Source organism: Lepisosteus oculatus, chromosome 2 (assembly GCF_040954835.1).
Source record: "Lepisosteus oculatus isolate fLepOcu1 chromosome 2, fLepOcu1.hap2, whole genome shotgun sequence".
In the NCBI taxonomy this organism is placed as follows: domain Eukaryota; kingdom Metazoa; phylum Chordata; class Actinopteri; order Semionotiformes; family Lepisosteidae; genus Lepisosteus; species Lepisosteus oculatus.
Window position 1 is genome coordinate 74,499,878 of NC_090697.1, and position 18,644 is coordinate 74,518,521.

At 51.5% G+C, this 18,644-nt stretch overlaps 2 protein-coding genes across 5 annotated transcripts in view; both read left to right on the plus strand.

Annotated features, from left to right (window-relative positions):
• The first annotated feature begins 1,565 nt into the window (after positions 1 to 1,565).
• LOC138224971 (U8 snoRNA-decapping enzyme) lies at positions 1,566 to 5,693 on the plus strand. Its single transcript, XM_069183324.1, has 3 exons — positions 1,566 to 1,782; positions 2,870 to 3,130; positions 4,251 to 5,693. The coding sequence occupies exons 1-3, from the start codon at positions 1,651 to 1,653 to the stop codon at positions 4,428 to 4,430; spliced, it is 573 nt and encodes a 190-aa protein (XP_069039425.1). The 5' UTR covers positions 1,566 to 1,650; the 3' UTR covers positions 4,431 to 5,693.
• An 8,771-nt stretch (positions 5,694 to 14,464) lies between these two features.
• The window catches only part of arhgap4b (Rho GTPase activating protein 4b), a 33,440-nt gene continuing 29,260 nt past the window's right edge, over positions 14,465 to 18,644 (plus strand). For 2 of the 4 annotated variants that reach the window (XM_069183326.1, XM_069183341.1), the window contains exon 1: positions 17,389 to 17,586. The gene's annotated coding sequence lies outside the window, so the exon portion shown is untranslated. Of the gene's footprint in view, positions 14,572 to 17,388; positions 17,660 to 18,644 lie in introns of those variants that run through there. The other 2 variants (XM_069183329.1, XM_069183330.1) reach the window with 2 other exon arrangements.

The following is an 18,644-nucleotide window of genomic DNA, read 5'->3' on the forward strand; positions in this document are numbered from 1 at the left end:
TGCATTGTGGGTCTTCAGTTTTTCTTGTGTGAGAGGCTGACTAGCCATTTCATTCCAGTCGAGTTGTTTGTGCCACTGAAACGGGCCAGTGTAACAGACAGCCGGCTTCACACTCTAATCGGAAACAACACCACTTTTTTTTCCGATTGTCCCAAAAGGTCTGCATGGAACAAAGTTGGAGCTTTCATAGCTCCATGAAAATGGATAATTAATCTTGTCCTCCATCCTGTTGTTTCTCTGTTTGAACAACAGGCTTGTGTTTGAGTGACTGAACCACCGTCTTTATCCTGATCTTGGCAGCAATCACTGCGGGCAATCGTGGGTCTCTAGGGAAGAAAGAAAGAAAAGGACAGCAGGGCTGATCTGTTACATGACTGTGATGTTTTTCGAAAAGCAACAATTACTAATGTGGGCAGCACTGATGGTGCTGAAAACGTTAAAGAGAGGGCAGAGGCAGTGGAAGTACAGTAGGCAGACAACGGTGAGTGGGTTTGAGTGAATCACGCTTGTTGCCTGGATAAGGTGCAGCATTCAGGGTTCTGGGCTAGTAACGGGAAGGGTGTGGGTTCGAGTCCCAGGTGGGGAAAAGCTCCAGCCATTACCATTACCAATTGGTAATAAAAGTGGAGTGGTCGCACTGCTTGGGCTTTGCTCTCCATTTCTGCCAACTTGGCTGATAAATGCTCCTAAGGAAGCCTGTTCAGAATTGCAGTCATTTCTGAGGCCTTGGAATGGCTTCCCAGTGGTGTAAGCATGAAATGGGGAGACTGAGCTGAGGGGGACAGAACTATTTTTGTTCCAGTGTGGAGTGTCAGCTGTCGTTGTGCAGAGAGAAGGCGGCACGGGGAGGGTTTCTCCCTTGAGAGTGGCGTGGGTTCCGGGAAACAGCGCCCCCTCCCCGTGAGCTACTGGCAGCGCACAGAACAGTTCACAGTTCACAACCGCGTGAATGAAGCACACGTTTGCCAACGCGAGAGGCGATTCAGTCCATCTTTGCTGTTTTTTTTTTATTTGGTTCAAGTTCATTTGGATCCAAATTGTTTCTCACCCAAGGTCCCACTTCGTTTCCCCTGATCTGGTGTCATTGCTAAGCCTGCATTCATTTCTTCAGTATTTTTAACAGAAAACATGTGATGCCAAAAAAATAATGTACCCATGAAAGATACCTATATCTGTGATTCATCCTTAAAAATGTTTTTTTACCGCTCCATGCTATTTCCCCGTTTATTCTTTATTCTCTAATATGCCGAACGACCACAAAACAAACAAAAACTGAAACAATACTGCATAAATATTGCACGATACGTCCACTACTCTCCAGTACGTCCTGGAATATGAGGCGCAGGGATCTGATTCACGTTGCAGTTGAGATTTAAGTTTAAATGGTTCCCTTGCTACCTCCAATTGGCTGCACCTAGCCTACATCCCGCCCCACTGCAGTCTTCCTCCTGCTCTCATTGGCTGGCGGGGAGGAGCCGTGAGCTCCGGGTTAGGCCGGTGATTGGGCGGTGCCCACGAGGCGAGGCGGGGCAAGAAGAGGATTGGCCAGCTTGATTACCGTTTGCTTCCGCTATGGCAATTGGCGATTGACGCCAATTTTTTCAGGATTATTTTTATTGCTTCTGAAAGAAACAGGTGATTTCTGCAGCTATGGAAGGCCACCCTGTTTCCCGGAAAGACGCCTTAGGATACGCGAACTACAAACACGCTTGCCATGTTATGCTCTATGCTCCTTCAGACGAGAAACTTTTCGGAAGATTTGCTATTAGATACGCAATCCTGGTGAGTCTGCTTACCATGGTGTTTATATGCGCTGAGCACATGCGTGTTAGTGGTGTAGCAGTTTATTTACACTACAAGTATTGCTTCAGCCCTGAAGCCCCCTGCGTGGCTCAAAGTTATATTACTACTGCTTGAGGCACTGTAAGGCAGCTGGAGTAAATACTGCACCATAAATGTCCTGAATTACGCGCTGTCTTTGTTTGTCCTGTATTTTTGGTGGAGTGTATTCTTTTGCATCTAGGCATGGCGTAGCATGTACGCCTCTCTTATGTCTATTTACACCCGTCGGTTCATAATCCTGTTTTATACAAACCTGCTGCCGCCGTTACAGAGGGACCCGGAGGGCCGTCTTGCTGACGTATGAAAAGAAGAGGGCTTCGGAGTAGATGTGTTTATTTCAACAACAACAAAAAAATGTGCTTATTTCTAGCCCTAGTACTGCAAAGTCTGTCGACATTTTCTTGTACGCGGCTCATCAGAATCCGCCCCCTGATGATCAGAGCGGGTTCAGATAATTACGGCCTCCGGTGGGACAGAGAGCAGTTTTTTCGCCCTCGTACATGGACTACGCTTCTGTCTAGCTCCCGCCAAGCTCGGCCCATAACCCTTCAGCATCTTGTTTGTTGAGCAGAAGGCTGCGCAGCCGTTCCACACTGTTGCTGAAAAATGCGAGGCGGCTCCCGTTTCCCCCTACAGCCCAGAGACGTGCTAAAGACGAGCTGGCGGGTTAATGGGCTTCTTTCTGGGAAAACTGAGCCTGGTGTGTGTGTGTGTCTGTGTCTCTGTCCTGTGGACTGGCGTCCTGTCCAGGGTGTACCCCACCTTGCACCTCGATAGCCTCTGACTCCCCGCAACCCTGAATTGGCTAATATGGTTAGAAAATGGATGGAATAAGTGAGGTGGGGTCTAAGTGTTGGGTTTCCTCACTTTCACCCCCATTTCTCTCTCTCTCTCCTCTCCCCCCTCGCCCCTGTGTCTGTCTGTCTCTCTCTCTCCCCTCCCCTCACCCCTGTCTCTCTCTCTCTCTCTCCCCTCCCCTCACCCCTGTCTCTCTCTCTCTCTCTCCCCCCTCCCCTCACCCCTGCAGATGCAGATGCGTTTCGACGGCCGCCTGGGCTTCCCGGGCGGGTTTGTGACCCCGGCCTCGGAGTCGCTGGAGGAGGGGCTGTGCCGGGAGCTGGCGGAGGAGCTGGGCAGCGCGGTGGGCGTGGCCGAGGAACACCACCACTCCTCTCACGCCCACGAGACCCAGAAGCTCATCACCCACTTCTACACCAAGCGGCTGAGCCTGGAGGAGCTGCGGGCCGTTGAGAGGGGAGCTCCGTCCGCCAAGGACCACGGCCTGGAGGTAGGGACACGCCACCCGCCCAGCGCCCCCTGAAGTTCAGTCTCTCCTGGTGGTACTTAAACCGCATCAGCGATGTGTCACGCTGCACACGCTGGGGCCTGAATAATAATAATAATAATAATAATAATAATAATAATAATAGTTGCTTACACTTATATAGCGCTTTTCTGGACACTCCACTCAAAGCGCTGTACAGGTAATGGGGATCCCCTCCACCCCCACCAATGTGCAGCCCCACCTGGATGATGCGACGGCAGCCATAGTCCTGGGATTTTTAATGACCACAGAGAGTCAGGACCTCGGTTTTACGTCTCATCCGAAGGACGGCGCCTGTTTACAGTATAGTGTCCCCGTCACTATACTGGGGCATCAGGACCCACATGGACCGCAGGGTGAGCGCCCCCTGCTGGCCCCACTAACACCTCTTCCAGCAGCAACCTTAGTTTTCCCCAGGAGGTCTCCCATCCAGGTACTGACCAGGCTCACACCTGCTGAGCTTCAGTGGGCTGCCAGGTGTGAGTTGCAGGGTGATATGGCTGCTGGCAATGTCCTTACACACTGAGGGCTCAGTGAACACAGTCTGAGGAACCTGTCTGGTGCACATGTGACCGTCGCGGTTCCGCGCGGGCTCGTGCCCTCCGCCGCTCCACCCCGCCACACCTGGGGCGCGAGCCCGGGACCCCCGCGTAACGCACCGGGGAGCCGGCCGAGCGAGCTAAAGGAGACCCCCCCCAGCCCAGGCGGCTGAGGGCCCTGCTGCGCGCAGGGAGGGCGATGACGTCACCGCGCCCGAACGAGCTCCGCTACGCCCAGTAAGGTGCAGTGTCTCTTAGTTGTATTTAACCTGCGTTGACGATGTCGCACTGTACACGCTGAATATACAGTCGGATGTCTTCATACACCGGCCGTGCCTCTGGGCTGGGTTTCGACTGTGTGATGTTCACACTGACAATGGACACAGACCCAGCCTCCACCCCCGTCGTGTCCGGCAGGATGAGTGCGGGTTTTCTGAACCCCTGTCGAAGTGTTCCGTTGAGCTTGACGAAAGGAAGACGGTCATGGTCACGGGCTCTCTCTCTCTCCCTGTACTGACCCCTGTGCTGTGTTTGTGTCTCTGGAGGTGATGGGGCTGGTGAGGGTGCCGCTGTTCACCCTGCGTGATGGGGTGGGGGGGCTGCCCGCCTTCCTGTCCAACAACTTCATCGGCGACGCCCGCGGCCAGCTGGTGGACGCCCTGCGCTCGCTGAAGCTCGTCCGGGAGGACTGGCTGGCCTCCGCGCTCCAGAAGAGCCCCCACTGAGCCGGCGGTCGTGCCCTGCTCCCAGTCCGCTGCAGGCGGGGCGTTGGCGGGACTGCCCAGCTGTACTCCTATTAAACCAGCTCCACTGAGCACCTCGGGGCTCTCCGAATGCGGCTTTATTGGGCCAGCTTCGCCTGAGCCCCGTCAAGACCAATCTGTGTTTCAGCTGGTCGAAGAAGGACGGTTTTTCCCAAGGTCATCCTCCTCAGTGATTCCCCTAGAAATGAAGACGATGGCTTTAAATAAAAATACTGACAATCATTTGGGCATCACTAATATCTAGTTTCCTCTGGCGCTTTTGGAACTGTTGCAAGCTGTCGTTTGCACAGCACTACGCAGAGGGGGTTTCCTTGTTGCCCTCTTTGGTAGCTGAAGTGAGTTTAGGGGATATGGCATTCCTAGTGAGCAGCTGTTTCTGCAGCTCTCACATGCTGCTTTTCTGTGGGGTGTTCAGTTCACCTGCTTTGCAGGGTACTGGTTTAACACTGTGGAGCATGTGTGTGTGAGGCTGTGAATGAAGCCCCATACTTTTCCAAATGTCAGCCTTCAAGCTTTTTGTTAAGAACTTGCTGGTCCTTACTCAGAATGCATCGTCTGCCCGGCTCAGTTTACTGCACTTTTGTGAAATAGCAAGCTCCAAACTGTAAAGAAAAGACAGAGATTTGTTTTCCTGGATGTCTCCGTGGTGTGGGGCTGGACAGGGTATCCTCAGTCTGCTGTGCCCCAGCAGCGCCCCCTGGTGTCTGTGCTAGGCGCTGTCGGTGAGAGCTACACCCGCTCCTCCAGCGAGTGCTTGCTCAGCGGCGGGCACTGAAGGCGCGGGCAGAGTGAGAGCAGTCACCAGCAAGAGCTGACTGTGCCCTTCCCGGGTGGTTACACCTGGACAGCACGGAGGTAGTTTGCAGTTCCGGTTTTTTAAAATGAGTGGAAAGAACGCTTTACACAGCACATGAAAACATCCTGACACCCGGATGACGGTTTTCAGCTTCCCCGTGTCATTTGTTTTGGTACTGTAGAAGAAAAGCAGGAGCTCAGGTTGCTGTTGTACGAGTACAGCCCTAATGGTGCACACGTATGGTCAATGACTTTCGACAGCCCCTAGCTCAGAATGATTGTGTTAATGATAAATTAAGCAATTAATAAGGAGGCGTTAATGCACCGCGTGCTCTCATTAAAAATATATTTTCTGTTTGTCTTCACGTCTTCCTGTGATAAAATGAAACGCAACAAATTTAAAAATTAAACTATATTAATGCAAAAAAACAAACATGGATTGTGTTTTTCATCACATTATATGTAAATAGCAAAAGGGGGGGCCTGGTTTTTGTTTCTTTATTGAAAAGTGAAATTGAGCAGTGGAATTTCTGATGGCTGGTCTTGTTCTTAGGGGCTCTTTCCAAGCCGGCCACCAGGGTGCGCTGTTGTAAATAGAAACGGTGGCTGTGTGAGGTCGGAATGAATCTGCATCTTTTTAATGTGATGAGTCTTTATCTGTTCCTCTGAAAAAAAACGGCAAATTGCTTCTCCTTCTCTTTGGTTCCTCTTTCTCCCTTCAGTTTAAACTGAAGCCACTTCTGCTTCTCTCCAATAAAAAGGGAGAAATGGGCGTTGAGGAGAAGTTTGTGCTTTCTGTTACATGTCATTTATGCTTTGCTTCAGGTCTGAGTTTGTGGCATATATTTTCTCCAGTTCCCTTTGCTAGTAGAGCTCATCTGGAACTGTTTATATGTTCAAGAACAAGCGGCTGGTAAAATGTCGTGTGTAACTTCAATCCCATTGTGCTTGTTTGGCACCTGCTCATAAAAAAGGTCTAAGTCCAATATCATTTCAAATTAATTTCACACGAGAGCTGTAGGACTAGTTTTATGTATAATTCAGCACTCATGCAATACTGAAGAACTCTCTCCCTTCACACTCCCAGTATGAATTCCCAAATGGGGTCCAGCACTGTGAAGATCTGCCGTTGAAGACTTCCAAATTCTCGCTCCCGGTAGTGAGGGTCGGGACTGACGGGCAGGTGTTGGACAGCTCCTGGTGGTATGTCTCTGCCCAAACCGTGTCCTGCAAAATCTGGGTTTGAATGAGGGGTACGAGACTTTCTCCAGGGATTGCCAACCTGCCCCGTGTCCAAAACGGCCGTGTCTGTGTGCGCCACACACACACACAGCGTGCTACACAAGTCAACACATCCGGGTGTGTTCCCAGGGCCCTCCTCTCTAGTAGCGCTGCTGGTGTGTGTTCAAGGAAGAGACAGTCGTTGAACAAGAGCAGCAGATATCCGATTTACTGAGACGTGCTCTTTGGACAGGCGCCCGCTTGCGTGGACACTGCCAGCTCAGCTTATGGAAGAGATGACACTGCTCGCAGAAAGCAGGACGGGCCAGCTTCACAGCAGAGAGATTTGGAACGCTGTACAAGCCCTGCTGTGCCCTGTACACACACGCGCATGCCTGTCCAATACTGTTCTTGAAAAGCCCGCTCCCCGGGGCTAATGTCGATGAGATGGCGTGTGCAAAGCCTGTTTATGTCACAAGGTGTTAGTCAGGCCTTGCCTGCGTGTGCGCAGCTCCTTTTTAACATTCCAGCAGAATTCAGCAGTATGCCCTGCCAACGCTGAATATCGGCCGCGGGTCTCGGTCTGCCGGGGGGTCCCTGCGCTCCGCGGGGCTTTTGCAGCGCACAGGGGGCTCAGTGCTGGTGGGCAGCCAGTGCGCCTCAGTGGTTATTGGCGTTTCTGGGCGTCGGTGCGGCGAGGGTTAAGTGGCTCAGATGCGAAAGTAGGTCAGGACGCTCCGGTGCTGCCAGGCCATGTGGAAACGGCAGAGCATCCCCAGGCTGAGAGCGAGGAGGGGCGGCGCAGGGCGGCGCAGGGCTTGTGCAATCTTGTCAGGGCGGTGAAGCCGCGCTGGAGACTGGGCTTGAGGAGGGGGAGGATAGGGCAGGGGGAGAGGACCGGGAGGGATGTTACTCACTTGCACGTCTGCCTGCTTACTCGGCTGTCCGCGTCCTTTCAGAAGCGTGCGTTTTCGGGTTGTGCCTCGGCTGCCCCCGCACAGCTGAGACAAAAAGCCCCAGAGGCACAGTTGCAACAGACTTCCTCTGGCGGCGAGCGGCACACAAAAAAAAGAAAGTTTCGACCGGCAGTTTGCGGGCTGAGCAGCAGTCGGGGGGTGAGGGCGGTCACCCAGACAAGCAGACTGCTGCAGCACCTTTGACAAGAGCTCGGCGCCTGACACCTTTTAAGACGGAGAAGGCCACCCAGGAGGTCCGCCTCGACTCTGTGTTGATAAACTGTCGCACGTGCAAACAGGGTGAAGTGCAAATTTTGATAAAACATAAAAGTTGCAAGAGTGAGGTTTGGTAGTTATTTAGCTCATTGAACCTCATACAGCTGTTTCCTGAAGGAAACTGTTATCTCAGCTTTGGTCATGAGGCTGGGAGGCTTGTTCCACACTCCCACAGCCCTTTGCATAAAGAAGCCCCTGCCGTTTCTTCATTTCAGACACACTTCTACCATTATGTAGGAGCATTCAGAATCTTCTGTGTGCTGTTTGCACCACAATGAGCTGAATGAAGGGGGAACTCCAGGGAGGTCCAGTGAGCAGTATGGTCGGGACGCTGGGGTTAACACCACGTCTTGGGGAACAAGGATAGGACAGAGAGAACAGGCTTGGGAAGTTCATGCAGCCTTCAAAGCTCGGAAATTGACAAGACTGCTGCACAATACGAATCTTGTCCGTTTTATCCACGTTGAGTGGCAAATTGTTCTGTTCTAACGCAGGCATTTTTACGAGTGCAGAAACAGGAAAAGGAAGGAAATTTGGTGCTGAGCTGGTTTAAAAACCCGCTGCCATCAGCACAGGGAGGTGACTTCTCTACTCAATTTGATGATTTTTCAGAATCACTACCTGTCTTCTGCTCTCATACGGTAAGACAGGAACCCTCTCTGAACCTGAGATCTGATAGCAGCAACTTTTGCAGCTTTTGTAGGCTCTATTAGCAACAGAAACAAAAACTAAAAGAGTGAAACAAAGGATATTGCACACAAACAAGCTAGGGACCTCGTGCCTTATGACTGATTAAAACATGCAATAATTATTGACAACCAGCTCACCGTTTCTCATGGCACTAGCAGATAGTTGCATCCAGAGATGTCAAATTGAACAACACATATCACAGCAGTGCCTGGCTCTGTTTAAATGTGTGATGTTATTTCCCTACGGTTTGATATTGAACTAATACCAGACATGCTGGTGCTGCCTATATCGCCTCTCTCTCTACATGTACTGTATAAACGGAAACGTATTACACAGATAGAAAGGACATAGATTGCAAAGACACAGATAAGGTAGATGAGTAGTCTGGTGGGAAAAATAAGCAGTACAGCTGCCTGGATGAAGAGACTTTGTTTCTTTCTGTGATGGTGGCCACATCCTGTGTTGTTGAACAGGAGGGAGAGGAAGGAAACTGTGCGAGAGAGATTTTCCGATCACTTTCTTAGATAAAATCTAAAGTCTTTGAATGTCAGAGTTCTGACAGCCCGGCTCCCACTGGTTTCATGGCCTCTGTGCTATCTAGTTAAATCGGGACAATGATGTACAAGGCACAGACACTCTTCCTGGCTCACCTCCAGCTTGACAGGAGATGAACCCTCCAGTCATGGACACATCTGTACAGCGACGTAAAGACCCCACGACTGGGTCACCCCAACCTCAGATTTACACCCCCAGAATAGGCACACCTGTACAGCACTGTAAAAACAATCCAACTGGGTCACCCCAACTTCTGATTAGCACTCTCATCATGGATATACCCGTACAGCACTATAAAAACACCCCAACTTCAGATTAGCACCCCCATTTTCAGCATATGTGTGAAGCACTGTAAAGACACAATGTCTGACTCGCAGAGCTTCAGACTCAAGTCATCTAGTCTGTTCATTATTGAGAGATGCAGGAAGACCCTTCTTATTCCAGCTCCAGATGCGCTTGTGTCCACTCAAGCAGTCTTACTAGCCTGGCACCTTTGTGATTATGGATTGGCCTTGTGCAGGTCCATGTCCAAAAACAGGAAATCTCATGCTCTTTTTCTCAGAAGGGAGATAACATCCTACTAGATGGATCCGCAGAGCGTCCTGATACACATCATTGCTTCGTTGCTGTAAAGTGAGTATGAGTGCCGGTGAAAAGCAGACTGCGGTTTGCCTTTCTGTCACTGAGCTGTCTCCTGCTTGGTATGCCCCGCACCTACCCCCTCTGTCTGTGGTTACCCCAAATAGATAAACACTCTCCCTCTCTGCTTTACTGCTCCACTGTTTCACTATCAGCAATGTTTACCTTGCTGTGTCTGGATATACCCTGCTAGGACCTGTGGTTTCTGTTATTTAAGTCTAATTTACCATTCTTTTCACAGCTCACATAACCCCCCTGCCATTGGCACGCTGAACACATGATAAAAGCATCTCTTCTGTCTTCAAATCTGAGGTTGTTAGGGCACTGTGGCACTGCTGTAGACAACACTGAGGACACTGTGGCACTGCTGTAGACAACACTGAGGGCACTGTGGCACTGCTGTAGACAACACTGAGGCACTGTGGCACTGCTGTAGACAACACTGAGGGCACTGTGGCACTGCTGTAGACAACACTGAGGACACTGTGGCACTGCTGTAGACAACACTGAGGCACTGTGGCACTGCTGTAGACAACACTGAGGGCACTGTGGCACTGCTGTAGACAACACTGAGGACACTGTGGCACTGCTGTAGACAACACTGAGGCACTGTGGCACTGCTGTAGACAACACTGAGGACACTGTGGCACTGCTGTAGACAACACTGAGGCACTGTGGCACTGCTGTAGACAACACTGAGGACACTGTGGCACTGCTGTAGACAACACTGAGGACACTGTGGCACTGCTGTAGACAACACTGAGGGCACTGTGGCACTGCTGTAGACAACACTGAGGGCACTGTGGCACTGCTGTAGACAACACTGAGGACACTGTGGCACTGCTGTAGACAACACTGAGGACACTGTGGCACTGCTGTAGACAACACTGAGAGCACTGTGGCACTGCTGTAGACAACACTGAGGACACTGTGGCACTGCTGTAGACAACACTGAGGACACTGTGGCACTGCTGTAGACAACACTGAGGACACTGTGGCACTGCTGTAGACAACACTGAGGACACTGTGGCACTGCTGTAGACAACACTGAGGACACTGTGGCACTGCTGTAGACAACACTGAGGACACTGTGGCACTGCTGTAGACAACACTGAGAGCACTGTGGCACTGCTGTAGACAACACTGAGGGCACTGTGGCACTGCTGTAGACAACACTGAGGACACTGTGGCACTGCTGTAGACAACACTGAGGCACTGTGGCACTGCTGTAGACAACACTGAGGGCACTGTGGCACTGCTGTAGACAACACTGAGGGCACTGTGGCACTGCTGTAGACAACACTGAGGACACTGTGGCACTGCTGTAGACAACACTGAGGACACTGTGGCACTGCTGTAGACAACACTGAGGACACTGTGGCACTGCTGTAGACAACACTGAGGACACTGTGGCACTGCTGTAGACAACACTGAGGACACTGTGGCACTGCTGTAGACAACACTGAGAGCACTGTGGCACTGCTGTAGACAACACTGAGGGCACTGTGGCACTGCTGTAGACAACACTGAGGACACTGTGGCACTGCTGTAGACAACACTGAGGCACTGTGGCACTGCTGTAGACAACACTGAGGGCACTGTGGCACTGCTGTAGACAACACTGAGGCACTGTGGCACTGCTGTAGACAACACTGAGGGCACTGTGGCACTGCTGTAGACAACACTGAGGGCACTGTGGCACTGCTGTAGACAACACTGAGGACACTGTGGCACTGCTGTAGACAACACTGAGGGCACTGTGGCACTGCTGTAGACAACACTGAGGACACTGTGGCACTGCTGTAGACAACACTGAGGACACTGTAGCACTGCTGTAAACAACACTGAGGCACTGTGGCACTGCTGTAGACAACACTGAGGACACTGTGGCACTGCTGTAAACAACACTGAGGCACTGTGGCACTGCTGTAGACAACACTGAGGGCACTGTGGCACTGCTGTAGACAACACTGAGGACACTGTGACACTGCTGTAGACAACACTGAGGGCACTGTGGCACTGCTATAGACAACACTGAGGACACTGTGGCACTGCTATAGACAACACTGAGGACACTGTGGCACTGCTGTAGACAACACTGAGGACACTGTGGCACTGCTGTAGACAACACTGAGGACACTGTGGCACTGCTGTAGACAACACTGAGGACACTGCTGTAGACAACACTGAGGGCACTGTGACACTGCTGTAGACAACACTGTGGCACTGTGGCACTGCTGTAGACAACACTGAGAGCACTGTGGCACTGCTGTAGACAACACTGAGGACACTGGCACTGCTGTAGACAACACTGAGGACACTGTGGCACTGCTGTAGACAACACTGAGGCACTGTGGCACTGCTGTAGACAACACTGAGGGCACTGTGGCACTGCTGTAGACAACACTGAGGACACTGTGGCACTGCTGTAGACAACACTGAGAGCACTGTGGCACTGCTGTAGACAACACTGAGGACACTGTGGCACTGCTGTAGACAACACTGAGGACACTGTGGCACTGCTGTAGACAACACTGTGGACACTGTGACACTGCTGTAGACAACACTGAGGGCACTGTGGCACTGCTATAGACAACACTGAGGACACTGTGGCACTGCTATAGACAACACTGAGGACACTGTGGCACTGCTGTAGACAACACTGAGGACACTGTGGCACTGCTGTAGACAACACTGAGGACACTGTGGCACTGCTGTAGACAACACTGTGGCACTGTGGCACTGCTATAGACAACACTGAGGACACTGTGGCACTGCTGTAGACAACACTGAGGACACTGTGGCACTGCTGTAGACAACACTGAGGACACTGTGGCACTGCTGTAGACAACACTGAGGACACTGTGGCACTGCTATAGACAACACTGAGGACACTGTGGCACTGCTGTAGACAACACTGAGGACACTGTGGCACTGCTGTAGACAACACTGAGGACACTGTGGCACTGCTGTAGACAACACTGAGAGCATTATGACAGTGTGGAGCAAAGCGGTTTAGTATCTTGTGAGATGGCTGTTCGAGTGCATGGTGCTGCAACAACATTAGCCTCTGCCATTTCCGTCTGTATTAGACTCAGAAAGCCTTGTGTGAACAAGGGCCACACTTAGATCCCCGTGTGAAAGGGAAGTGAAGTGGGCCGATTCTCAGAAGACTAGTTCAGGGTGTCTTTTCTACATTTATGCATTTGTATCACATTCTTAGCAGTTTGTCTGGGAGGTTGATGGTGGCTTGCAGTGAGTGTGCACTGGTTGGTGCAGCGTGTGTGTGTGTGTGGAGCTGTGCCCTGTGCACAGATGGCAGAGAGCAGTGTGAGAGCAGTCAGGCTGCCAGCATTACAGCTCTGCACTGACAGTTTGGCTTCCTGTGTGCACTGAAGTTTCACACCAGGCTGTTCACTCTAGGGCTCAGAGCAGATCTCTGTACCCCTTCTCTCTCACACTCACTGGGGCTCTGGGCCTCTGTACCCCTTCTCTCTCACACTCACTGGGGCTGGGCCTCTGTACCCCTTCTCTCTCACACTCACTGGGGCTCTGGGCCTCTGTACCCCTTCTCTCTCACACTGCCCTGGGGCTCTGGGCCTCTGTACCCCTTCTCTCTCACACTGCCCTGGGGCTGGGCCTCTGTACCCCTTCTCTCTCACACTCACTGGGGCTCTGGGCCTCTGTACCCCTTCTCTCTCACACTCACTGGGGCTCTGGGCCTCTGTACCCCTTCTCTCTCACACTCACTGGGGCTGTGGGCCTCTGTACCCCTTCTTTCTCACACTCACTGGGGCTCTGGGCCTCTGTACCCCTTCTCTCTCACACTCACTGGGGCTCTGGGCCTCTGTACCCCTTCTCTCTCACACTCACTGGGGCTGGGCCTCTGTACCCCTTCTCTCTCACACTGCCCTGGGGCTGGGCCTCTGTACCCCTTCTCTCTCACACTGCCCTGGGGCTGGGCCTCTGTACCCCTTCTCTCTCACACTGCCCTGGGGCTGGGCCTCTGTACCCCTTCTCTCTCACACTCACTGGGGCTCTGGGCCTCTGTACCCCTTCTCTCTCACACTGCCCTGGGCCTGGGCCTCTGTACCCCTTCTCTCTCACACTGCCCTGGGGCTGGGCCTCTGTACCCCTTTTCTCTCACACTCACTGGGGCTCTGGGCCTCTGTACCCCTTCTCTCTCACACTCACTGGGGCTCTGGGCCTCTGTACCCCTTCTCTCTCACACTCACTGGGGCTCTGGGCCTCTGTACCCCTTCTCTCACACACTCACTGGGGCTGTGGGCCTCTGTACCCCTTCTTTCTCACACTCACTGGGGCTCTGGGCCTCTGTACCCCTTCTCTCTCACACTCACTGGGGCTGGGCCTCTGTACCCCTTCTCTCTCACACTCACTGGGGCTCTGGGCCTCTGTACCCCTTCTTTCTCACACTCACTGGGGCTCTGGGCCTCTGTACCCCTTCTCTCTCACACTCACTGGGGCTCTGGGCCTCTGTACCCCTTCTCTCTCACACTGCCCTGGGCCTGGGCCTCTGTACCCCTTCTCTCTCACACTGCACTCACGAGATGTCCAGCAGGACTTAATATTTCTGCAATTTCCCTCACGGGGCCAATGAAGTATCTATCTCTATCCTAGTGATCAGCAGGGTTTTCACACCTCTGTCTCCAGCAGCTGCAGAGATGGGAAAGTCTGAGATCTGTCTCACCTCCAGGCTGACTCTAGCCCCGGATGAAAACGTGGCTGGCTGCAGAAAAGTAGTGTGTGTGTGTGAGGAGGGGTGCGAAACTCGCAGATTGCGAGAGTTCCTGTCAGAGCCGCACTCGTATGCGTCAGGCCACGCTGGGCAGGGCCTGCAGGCGGGTTCCTGGTGCTCTGCGCGCCGCCAGAGGCGATACCACCGACTGCTGCTTCCTGTTGCTCACACAGCATGGGCGCGCGGCACAGGAGGAGGTAGAGGCACAGCATAGGTAAGACCGCCGCAAGGGTTAATTCGCTTCGCTGGGGGTTGTCTCTTAGTCAAGGCAGCCCCTGCCTGCGAGCCTGACTGCGTCTTCCATGACGGCACGTTTACTGGGCAAGGAAGAGCCAGGGCCAACGATCCAACAGCAAACGGCAAGACTCGGTGCTCACAGGGTCCCAAAGGCACCAGGGTCCCGGAGATGACGTTGCATGTTTTGTAAGATGTTTGCATGTTGTGTGTAAGGTTAAGTGTCCGATTTTAAGTTGACGTCTGTGCCTCAGCACTGTGAAAATGGTTAAGAGGAAAAGGCTGGCATGAAGGAGATATTGATTAACATCTGCTTGAGTGTCTGTTTATAGATATACTCTTCGTTTGCTGATAAAGCTACTTAGGACAGTAGTTATGAGGAAAATGTTAGTTATTTGTGTATAGGTATTGGAATTCTTTGCATATGCTGTATATGCGTACGCAGATCCAATCCAGCTACGTGCCCATATAAGGGTGGTGTACATCATCAAACAGGTTTGAGTAGGTAGCTGTGTCAGCATGCGTAGGCTGCAAAGCAACAGAAGGTCCATTCCAAACAGAAAGAACCTCACCTTTCTGCAGGGAATGAGTTTTTACCTATTCCTTTACACCAGCACATTCGAAGATAGCTTGTTTCATGTTCTAAGCTACAGCGACACATACAGTAGTTTTGCTGGGCAGGGTCCTGCGGGGCTCAAAATAACCTGCAGATGAAGTGCATTGCATCATTTCTGCGCTAGAAGGGAAGGTAAGGTGCATGTTCACAGTGAAGGGGAAGTCGACAGCAGTAGAAACACTCCCTCAGTATTACACTGCTGGCATACAGTGAATGGTGGGTAACGGCCATTTGGTCCTGCCTGCTTGTAGCTAACTGGTCTGAGGATCTCACCCAGCTGTTTCTTGAAGGAAGACAAGATATCGGCTTCAGTCAGATGGCGGGGCAGCTTGTTCCACACTCCTACAGCCCTTTGTGTAAAGAAGTGACTTCTGTCCTGACCGGAGGATCTCATCAAGCCATTTCTTGATGGAAGACAGGGTATCAGCTCCAAGCTCAAGGCTGGGCAGCTTGTTCCAGCCTCCCTCAGCCCTCAGCCAAGTGGATTCTGGGGTCTATGTCAGGTTGCGTTGTGTAAGCCACACACTGGGCCTGAAACTGATGACTTTCAGGCTTTCGAAAAGGGAACTCATTTTTCACGCTTGAGGAAAATGTGTCTGTGGGCAAAGCCAGGGCTGCAGGCCGGAGGGGGGCGTGAGGGTAGCCATGTGGCAGGGGTGTCTCTGGCCTGGCCTGCAGGAGCCCAGGGGCTGATCTGACAGGCTGCTGTCAGAGTCCCAGCCTTTGAAGATCCTCAACCAGTCGTCTCGCAGGCTCATGCAGAGAGAGCTCAAGACTGACTCTCTCTATACTGTAACATCAGTCTTTATTCAGGGAATACGGCCAGACTCCCACTGCACCATGGTTTGCTGCAAACTGCATGTTATTTCAAACAAACAGGAAGGCGGAGTTGAATCTTCGACATCTTTGTCTGTCTTCTGACTGATTGTATGTGCGATTATATGTATGTAGACTAAGAGGCAAGAAATGGAGAGAGATGCAATATTTCCTTTTCTCCTTCATCAGTACAGTTTATACTAGAGCCAGTAACAGGTCAAACATGTGCTAGAGAATAACAGAAGGTGTCATTTTTTTAAAGTGATAGTTTAGCCTAGTGTCACTGTTGAGTTATGCAGTGATTTGCAGTGTAATATTCTCTTGACTTGTAAAACCTGAAATGGATCAAACTGCTTTGCAATGAGGCTTTGAGGTTTTTTCAAAAGTGCTGTACAATATCATTTATCTTCTTGTTGCTGTGGTTGTTATTGCTGCTGTCTCCCTGAGATACTGGTGGAGTCTGAAAACACCAGCATGCAGATACACAACCTATGCACACCTGTCCCTCTCCTGTCCTCAGTCTCAATGCTCACCTTTCTCTTCAGATCTCCAGCACTTCTCCTGTCCCTCTCCTGTCCTCAGTCTCTGTGCTCACCTGGCTGTCCAGGTCTCTCCTGTCCAGTCTCTGTGCTCACCTGGCTGTCCAGATCTCTCCTGTCCTCAGTCTCAATGCTCACCTTTCTCTTCAGATCTCCAGCACTTCTCCTGTCCTCAGTCTCTGTATTCACCTGGCTGTCCAGGTCTCTCCCGTCCTCAGTCTCTGTGCTCACCTGGCTGTCCAGATCTCTCCTCTCCTCAGTCTCAATGCTCACCTTTCTCTTCAGATCTCCAGCACTTCTCCTGTCCCTCTCCTGTCCCCAGTCTCTGTATTCACCTGGCTGTCCAGATCTCTCCTGTCCTCAGTCTCTGTGCTCACCTGGCTTTCCAGATCTCTCCTGTTCTCAGTCTCTGTGCTCACCTGGCTGTCCAGATCTCTCCTGTTCTCAGTCTCTGTGCTCACCTGGCTGTTCAGGTCTCCGGTGCTGCTCCTGTCCCTCTCCTGTCCTCAGTCTGAGTACTCACCTCACCTGGCTGCAAGAACTTCAGAGATCAGCAGGTCTGGTGTGTGTTCATACGCAGAGACAGAGGGGAGAGGCTGTGTGTGTGAAAGGTCGGAAGATAAATATAGAACTGACTGGGTGAAATAATGAGGGCTGTGTTTTGGGGGTGGGGGAGGTGAGGTCTGTGGGGGGAATGACCAGCATGTTTAGAGTGGAAGAGACTGAGCATGAAAGGAGGTAAAAAGAGGAAGAGAGAAAGGAAAGGAGATGGGAGGTGTGGCTTGTGTTATGACATTTCTCCCTCTTGCTGTCTCGCTCTCTCTCACACAGCAGAGAGAGAGAGCGAGAGAGAGCAGCGTGCAGCATGTGTGTCTGAAGGGAGAGAAACACACAGAGAGCCTCAGATCAGGCTATGCGCGGAGCTTGTCTGAGTCACTGCACTCTCATACTGCTCTCTGTGTCTGCATCAGACGCACAGAGGGAGAGGGCTGGCGACCACAGAAACGTACACAGACGGGCTGAGGTTGGGAATGCCTTTCATATATAATCTCTGCTTCGTCTCTCTGCCTCTCTTCTCCACTGACCTGCCCATTTTCGTGAGTGTGTTTAGAGAGGGAGAGTGGGCGGGGGAGACTTCATTTGAAACCTGTCTTGGCTTGTCTCTGTTAGTGTGCTTTTTACGTTATGATTTTGTGTCCGTGTGTGTGTGTCCGTGTGCATCTTTGTGCATCTGTTGATGTGTCCGTGTTTCTACGCTGTTGGGCAGTCTCTGCATCTGCATCTGTGTGTCTGTGCTGTTGATGTGTCTGTATGTCTTTACATTTGTGTGTCTGTGCTGTTGGCATGTTTGTGTGTCTGTGCTGTTGATGTGTCTGTGTGTCTGTGGTGTTTATTTGTCTGTGTGTCAGTGCTGTTTGTATGTCTATGTGTCTGTTTGTCTCAATGCCTGTACTGTTTATATTTCCATGCTATTTATGTGTCTGTGTTCAAGCTGTTTGTGTTTCTGTATGTCCATGCGGTTTGTGTGTCCGTGCTGTTAATGTGTCTGTGCTGTTTGTATGTCTGTGTGTCTGTGGTGTTTATGAGCAGCATGTCTGTGCTGTTGATGTGTCTGTGTGTCTGTGCTGTTGATATGTCTTGTGTGCCTGTACGTCTGTGTGTCTGTGCTGTTCATATACAGTATCTGTGTGCCTGTACGTCTGTGTGTCTGTGCTGTTCATATATCTGTGTGTCTGTACGTCTGTGTGTCTGTGCTGTTGATGTGTCTGTGTGTCTGTAGGTGGTGTATCTGTGCTACTGGTGTTTGTTCCTCTTATGCAGGAGAGTCTTTAGTTAATGTTCATACTGAAGGAGAAGTGATGGATTAATGGCGAGCTGGATTTCTCATGATGAGGCTGGTCACTCCTCTACAGTGATGCTGGCAACGAGTTGATCATTAATGTTTTATTGCAGCAGCCATCAAGCAAGCTATGTGTGTTCGTGTATGGTGATGTGTGTGTGCTTCTGCTGATGAATCTGTGAGAATGTACAGGGATGTGTCTTGTGTCGTGTGCTTGTTCACGTGACTCTGCTTGTGCTCTG

What these genes read in the sequence shown, in the direction of transcription:
- LOC138224971 (XM_069183324.1), top strand. Translation starts at nt 1,651, where the DNA reads ATGGAAGGCCACCCTGTTTCCCGGAAAGACGCCTTAGGATACGCGAAC. An exon ending in CTATTAGATACGCAATCCTG is followed by an intron (nt 1,783 to 2,869) that starts GTGAGTCTGCTT and finishes TCACCCCTGCAG; the next exon opens with ATGCAGATGCGTTTCGACGG. An exon ending in CCAAGGACCACGGCCTGGAG is followed by an intron (nt 3,131 to 4,250) that starts GTAGGGACACGC and finishes GTGTCTCTGGAG; the next exon opens with GTGATGGGGCTGGTGAGGGT.